The sequence below is a fragment of the Somniosus microcephalus genome, chromosome 8 (assembly GCF_052327205.1).
Source record: "Somniosus microcephalus isolate GS21.2 chromosome 8, FLI_Smic_1.0, whole genome shotgun sequence".
NCBI lineage: Eukaryota > Metazoa > Chordata > Chondrichthyes > Squaliformes > Somniosidae > Somniosus > Somniosus microcephalus.
Genome location: NC_140994.1, coordinates 273,099,022 through 273,106,417, shown reverse-complemented (window position 1 = coordinate 273,106,417; position 7,396 = coordinate 273,099,022). Strand labels below are relative to the sequence as shown.

At 53.3% G+C, this 7,396-nt stretch overlaps 1 protein-coding gene across 1 annotated transcript in view; it reads left to right on the top strand.

The window, feature by feature from the left end:
- Positions 1-301: 301 nt before the first annotated feature.
- The window catches only part of faxdc2 (fatty acid hydroxylase domain containing 2), a 67,657-nt gene continuing 60,562 nt past the window's right edge, over positions 302-7,396 (top strand). The window contains exons 1-2 of the mRNA XM_085996082.1: positions 302-463; positions 7,059-7,106. Coding sequence (XP_085852208.1) covers positions 7,059-7,106 — 48 coding nt within the window. The 5' untranslated portion in view covers positions 302-463. The remainder of the gene's footprint in view (positions 464-7,058; positions 7,107-7,396) is intronic.

The following is a 7,396-nucleotide window of genomic DNA, read 5'->3' as shown; positions in this document are numbered from 1 at the left end:
TCCCCCAATTCCCCGCATCCCCAATTTCCCCATCCCCCAATTTCCCCATCCCCAATTCCCCCATCCCCCAATTCCCCCCATCCCCCAATTCCCCCATCCCCCATCCCCCAATTCCCCCCCATCCCCCAATTCCCCCCATCCCCCAATTCGCCCCATCCCCCAATTCCCCCCATCCCCAATTCCCCCCATCCCACAATTCCCCCCATCCCCGAATCCCCATCATTGGTCCCAACTCAGGGCTGCGGTTCCGCCTGCGGAAGGGTTAATGCAGCGAGTGCAGAAACCTCAGCAATAATTCAACAGCAATGAATGTTTTATTGGGCAGGTAAGGTGAGAGGAGTTGCAGTACCAGTGAGAGAGACACAGAGAGTGGGCTCAGTTACTGACAGCTGCTTCCAGTCTCCGCAGCGAGCGAGCGGATCCTTCACCTGCAAAAAAGGCGGATTTTGTATCAAACCCAAAGGTAAGGTGACACTTAGAACCTGAGACAATGCAGACTGCTGCTAAGAAAAGAAAAACTTGCATTTTACAGCGCCTTTCATGACCACCGGACGTCCTAAAGTGTTTGACAGCCAATGAAGCACTTATTAAAGTGTAGTCACTGTTGGAATGTAGGAAACGCGGGAGCCAATTTCGCACAGCAAGCTTCCACAAACAGCAATGTGATAAATGACCAGATCATCTATTTTTGTTATGTTAATTGAGGGATAAATATTGGCCAGGACACCGGGGAGAACTCCCCTGCTCCTCTTCGAAATAGTGCCATGGGATCTTTTACGTCCACCTGAGAGAGCAGCCGGGGCCTCGGTTTAACGTCTCATCCAAAAGACGACACCTCCGACAGTGCGGCACTCCCTCACTACTGTCCCTCCGACAGTGCGGCGCTCCCTCAGTACTGCCCCTCCGACAGTGCGGCGCTCCCTCAGTACTGCCCCTCCGACAGAGCGGCGCTCCCTCAGTACTGCCCCTCCGACAGAGCGGCGCTCCCTCAGTACTGCCCCTCCGACAGAGCGGCGCTCCCTCAGTACTGCCCCTCCGACAGTGCAGCGCTCCCTCAGTACTGGCCCTCCGACAGTGCAGCGCTCCCTCAGTACTGCCCCTCCGACAGTGCAGCGCTCCCTCAGTACTGCCCCTCCGACAGTGCAGCGCTCCCTCAGTACTGGCCCTCCGACAGTGCGGCGCTCCCTCAGTACTGGCCCTCCGACAGTGCAGCGCTCCCTCAGTACTGCCCCTCCGACAGTGCAGCGCTCCCTCAGTACTGCCCCTCCGACAGTGCAGCGCTCCCTCAGTACTGCCCCTCCGACAGTGCAGCGCTCCCTCAGTTATGGCCCTCCGACAGTGCAGCGCTCCCTCAGTACTGGCCCTCCGACAGTGCAGCGCTCCCTCAGTACTGGCCCTCCGACAGTGCGGCCCTCCCTCAGTACTGGCCCTCCGACAGTGCAGCGCTCCCTCAGTACTGGCCCTCCGACAGTGCAGCGCTCCCTCAGTACTGCCCCTCCGACAGTGCAGCGCTCCCTCAGTACTGCCCCTCCGACAGTGCAGCGCTCCCTCAGTACTGGCCCGCCGACAGTGCAGCGCTCCCTCAGTACTGGCCCTCCGACAGTGCGGCCCTCCGACAGTGCGGCCCTCCCTCAGTACTGGCCCTCCGACAGTGCGGCGCTCCCTCAGTACTGGCCCTCCGACAGTGCGGCCCTCCCTCAGTACTGCCCCTCCGACAGTGCGGCGCTCCCTCAGTACTGGCCCTCCGACAGTGCGGCCCTCCCTCAGTACTGCCCCTCCGACAGTGCGGCGCTCCCTCAGTACTGCCCCTCCGACAGTGCGGCACTCCCGCAGTACTGCACTGGAGTGTCAGGCTAGATATATCTGCTCAAGTCTCTGTAGTGGGACTTGAAACCACGGCTTTCCGACTCAGGCGAGAGTGCTGCCCACTGAGCCACGACTGACTTAAGAGGTAAAATATGTGCCGTCTGCAAACTGGGAGCGAGATAGTTTCCTGCAAGCCAGGGTGCAGGCCGCAGACTGTTCACTGTCTTAATTCAAGCTGCGAGGCTGGTGTGGAATGTGTTGTGAGGCTATCATTTGGCAAATCATGAGTGGGATCGAAGTCGTATAGCAGTGGTCGTCTCACTGTGTTTTCTTTCATATTGTGCACTGAGCATAATTTGGCCAAGAACTGAAATTCTGTTCCAGGTGTGCGCGCACCAACTGTACCACGCCCGGTCTGTGCTGACCTCTGGGCGCTGCGCTAAACTTCAGTCGCCCTGGGTGAGGATAGAGGAAAAAAACAGCCCGGGTTCCTGCTCCGATCACTAACCATAGCGCCTGCTGGAAAGTATGGGAGTGTCGGGATTGTGAAATGACGGAGTTGGCCTCGGCTTTGATGCAAGCCTCTGGAGTGGGACTTGAACCCATGACTTTCTGACTGTGCTTTGAAATAATTCATTGGCTGTCAAGTGTTTTGGATTGTCCTGTGGCCGTGAAAGGCTCTATAAAAATCCAAAAAATTTTTTCGAGACAGGAATGAGTGTGCTGAGCTAATCTGGTACTTTATGAACGGACAATAGCATGAGGGGCAGTTAGTTTGAACGAGGGATTACCCAATTTACTACTGACCTGACCTACTACTCGATTCTCTGTAACTCATTATGTTGGGGCTTCAGTTAAAGTAGGAGCTTGTGTAGTTAGATAAAAGCAAACAGGAGTCCGTAAACATCAGCTGATCCAAACTCTGCTGCCAAGTCCCGTTCACCCATCACCCCCTGTGCTCGCTGACCCACATTGGCTCCCGGTTAAGCAGCGCCTCGATTTGAAAATTCTCATCCTTGTTTTCAAATCCCTCCATGGCCTCGCTCCTCCCTATCTCTGTAACCTCCTCCAGCCCCCCGAGATCTCTGCGCTCCTCCAATTCTGGCCTTCTGCGCACCCCTGAATTTAATCGCTCCACCATTGGCACCTGTGCCTTCAGCTGCCGAGGCCCTAAGCTCTGCAATTCACTCACTAAACCTCTCTACCACTCTTTCCTCCTTTTAAGACGCTCCTTAAAACCTACGTCTTTGACCGTCACCTGTCCTAATATCTCCTTATGTGGCTCAGTTCAAATTTTGTTTGATTATCACTCCTGTGAAACACCCTGGGACATGTTACTGCGTTAACTACAAGTTGTTGTTGTTGATACAAACAGTTACACGGAGTCTTAACGTGTGCAGTAGTCAGTATTAGCTCTGCGTTGCCGGAGCAACACGGGTTAGATACAGAGCAAAGCTTCCTCTACACTGTCCCATCAAACACTCCCAGGACAGGTACAGCATGGGTTAGATACAGAGCAAAGCTTCCTCTAAACTGTCCCATCAAACACTCCCAGGGCAGGTACAGCACGGGTTAGATACAGAGTAAAGCTCCCTCTACACTGTCCCAACAAACACTCCCAGGGCAGGCACAGCATGGGTTAGATACAGAGTAAAGCTTCCTCTAAACTGTCCCATCAAACACTCCCAGGGCAGGCACAGCATGGGTTAGATACAGAGTAAAGCTCCCTCTACACTGTCCCATCAAACACTCCCAGGGCAGGTACAGCACGGGTTAGATACAGAGCAAAGCTCCCTCTGCACTGTCCCATCAAACACTCCCAGGGCAGGTACAGCACGGGTTAGATACAGAGTAAAGCTCCCTCTACACTGTCCCATCAAACACTCCCAGGGCAGGTACAGCACGGGTTAGATACAGAGTAAAGCTCCCTCTACACTGTCCCATCAAACACTCCCAGAGCAGGTACAGCATGGGTTAGATACAGAGTAAAGCTCCCTCTACACTGTCCCATCAAACACTCCCAGGGCAGGTACAGCATGGGTTAGATACAGAGCAAAGCTCCCTCTGCACTGTCCCATCAAACACTCCCAGGGCAGGTACAGCACACGTTACATACAGAGTAAAGCTCCCTCTACACTGTCCCATCAAACACTCCCAGGGCAGGTACAGCACGTGTTAGATACAGAGTAAAGCTCCCTCTACACTGTCCCATCAAACACTCCCAGAGCAGGTACAGCATGGGTTAGATACAGGGTAAAGCTCCCTCTACACTGTCCCATCAAACACTCCCAGGGCAGGTACAGCATGGGTTAGATACAGGGTAAAGCTCCCTCTACACTGTCCCATCAAACACTCCCAGGGCAGGTACAGCACGGGTTAGATACAGAGTAAAGCTCCCTCTACACTGTCCCATCAAACACTCCCAGGGCAGGTACAGCATGGGTTAGATACAAAGTAAAGCTCCCTCTACACTGTCCCATCAAACACTCCCAGGGCAGGTACAGCACAGGGTTAGATACAGAGTAAAGCTCCCTCTACACTGTCCCATCAAACACTCCCAGGACAGGTACAGCATGGGTTAGATACAGAGCAAAGCTTCCTCTAAACTGTCCCATCAAATCCTCCCAGGGCAGGTACAGCACGTGTTAGATACAGAGTAAAGCTCCCTCTACACTGTCCCATCAAACACTCCCAGAGCAGGTACAGCACGGGTTAGATACAGGGTAAAGCTCCCTCTACACTGTCCCATCAAACACTCCCAGGGCAGGTACAGCACGGGTTAGATACAGAGTAAAGCTCCCTCTACACTGTCCCATCAAACACGCCCAGGGCAGGTACAGCATGGGTTAGATACAAAGTAAAGCTCCCTCTACACTGTCCCATCAAACACTCCCAGGGCAGGTACAGCACAGGGTTAGATACAGAGTAAAGCTCCCTCTACACTGTCCCATCAAACACTCCCAGGGCAGGTACAGCACGGGTTAGATACAAAGTAAAGCTCCCTCTACACTGTCCCATCAAACACTCCCAGGGCAGGTACAGCACAGGGTTAGATACAGAGTAAAGCTCCCTCTACACTGTCCCATTAAACACTCCCAGGGCAGGTACAGCATGGGTTAGATACAGAGTAAAGCTTCCTCTACACTGTCCCATCAAACACTCCCAGGGCAGGTACAGCATGGGTTAGATACAGAGTAAAGCTTCCTCTACACTGTCCCATCAAACACTCCCAGGGCAGGTACAGCATGGGTTAGATACAGAGTAAAGCTTCCTCTACACTGTCCCATCAAACACTCCCAGGGCAGGTACAGCACGGGTTAGATACAGAGTAAAGTTCCCTCTACACTGTCCCATCAAACACTCCCAGGGCAGGTACAGCATGGGTTAGATACAGAGTAAAGCTTCCTCTACACTGTCCCATCAAACACTCCCAGGGCAGGTACAGCATGGGTTAGATACAGAGTAAAGCTCCCTCTGCACTGTCCCATCAAACACTCCCAGGGCAGGTACAGCACGGGTTAGATACAGAGTAAAGCTCCCTCTACACTGTCGCATCAAACACTCCCAGGGCAGGTACAGCATGGGTTAGATACAGAGTAAAGCTCCCTCTACACTGTCCCATCAAACACTCCCAGGGCAGGTACAGCACGGGTTAGATACAGAGTGAAGCTCCCTCTACACTGTCCCATCAAACACTCCCAGGGCAGGTACAGCACGGGTTAGATACAGAGTAAAGCTCCCTCTACACTGTCCCATCAAACACTCCCAGGGCAGGTACAGCACGGGTTAGATACAGAGTAAAGCTCCCTCTACACTGTCCCATCAAACACTCCCAGGGCAGGTACAGCACGGGTTAGATACAGAGTGAAGCTCCCTCTACACTGTCCCATCAAACACTCCCAGGGCAGGTACAGCACGGGTTAGATACAGAGTAAAGCTCCCTCTACACTGTCCCATCAAACACTCCCAGGGCAGGTACAGCACGGGTTAGATACAGAGTAAAGCTCCCTCTACACTGTCCCATCAAACACTCCCAGGGCAGGTACAGCACGGGTTAGATACAGAGTAAAGCTCCCTCTACACTGTCCCATCAAACACTCCCAGGGCAGCTGCAGCACGGGTTAGATACAGAGTAAAGCTCCCTCTACACTGTCCCATCAAACACTCCCAGGGCAGGTACAGCACGGGTTAGATACAGAGTAAAGCTCCCTCTACACTGTCCCATCAAACACTCCCAGGGCAGGTACAGCACGGGTTAGATACAGGGTAAAGCTCCCTCTACACTGTCCCATCAAACACTCCCAGGGCAGGTACAGCACGGGTTAGATACAGAGTAAAGCTCCCTCTACACTGTCCCATCAAACACTCCCAGGGCAGGTACAGCACGGGTTAGGTACAGAGTAAAGCTCCCTCTACACTGTCCCATCAAACACTCCCAGGACAGGTACAGCACGGGTTAGATACAGGGTAAAGCTCCCCCTACACTGTCCCATCAAACACTCCCAGGGCAGGTACAGCACGGGTTAGATACAGGGTAAAGCTCCCTCTACACTGTCCCATCAAACACTCCCAGGGCAGGTACAGCACGGGTTAGATACAGGGTAAAGCTCCCCCTACACTGTCCCATCAAACACTCCCAGGACAGGTACAGCACGGGTTAGATACAGAGTAAAGCTCCCCCTACACTGTCCCATCAAACACTCCCAGGACAGGTACAGCACAGGTTAGATACAGAGTAAAGCTTCCTCTACACTGTCCCATCAAACACTCCCAGGGCAGGTACAGCACGGGTTAGATACAGAGTAAAGCTCCCTCTACACTGTCCCATGAAACACTCCCAGGGCAGGTACAGCATGGGTTAGATACAGAGTAAAGCTCCCTCTACACTGTCCCATGAAACACTCCCAGGGCAGGTACAGCACGGGTTAGATACAGAGTAAAGCTCCCTCTACACTGTCCCATGAAACACTCCCAGGGCAGGTACAGCACGGGTTAGATACAGAGTAAAGCTCCCTCTACACTGTCCCATCAAACACTCCGAGACCCATGTCCAGTAGAATGCAGATTGAGTCGAGTGAAAGTGATTTAATGTCAGAGTGAGGGCTGGAGCCCAGAAACCGTTCCTTGTATTGTCGGGTCTGTACAGGGAGCTGGAGAGGTTGTACACAGCAAGCAACTTTCCTTCTGTCAGAGTGCGACTCTAACGTTCTGGTGACGTTTAGCGACTGAAGTTTGTGCTTTTCAATCCACAGATGCGAGGTTGGGGTGAGCAGCCCGATTCTGCGGCACCACAGAGACAGGTACAGAAAGTTTATCCCCTCCGGTCCCTGTGCCAATCGAAACACAAGCCATGTGATCTGCCTTTATTACAGAGTGCGCCACAGCTATCTGGAATATTGCCCAGGGTGAGGATGGTGTAAAGAGCAGGGGCAATCCTCACGTTATCCCTTCCTGTTCCTGCTGCTGCCCTCCCGGGCAGCGTGGATCGAAGGTCCCTCTCGATGCTGGTCACTGTGACCTCAGCTTCGTGTCACCTGACAGCAAGACTGTGGATTTCAAAATCACAATGACAGCAACTGTTTCTGAGATG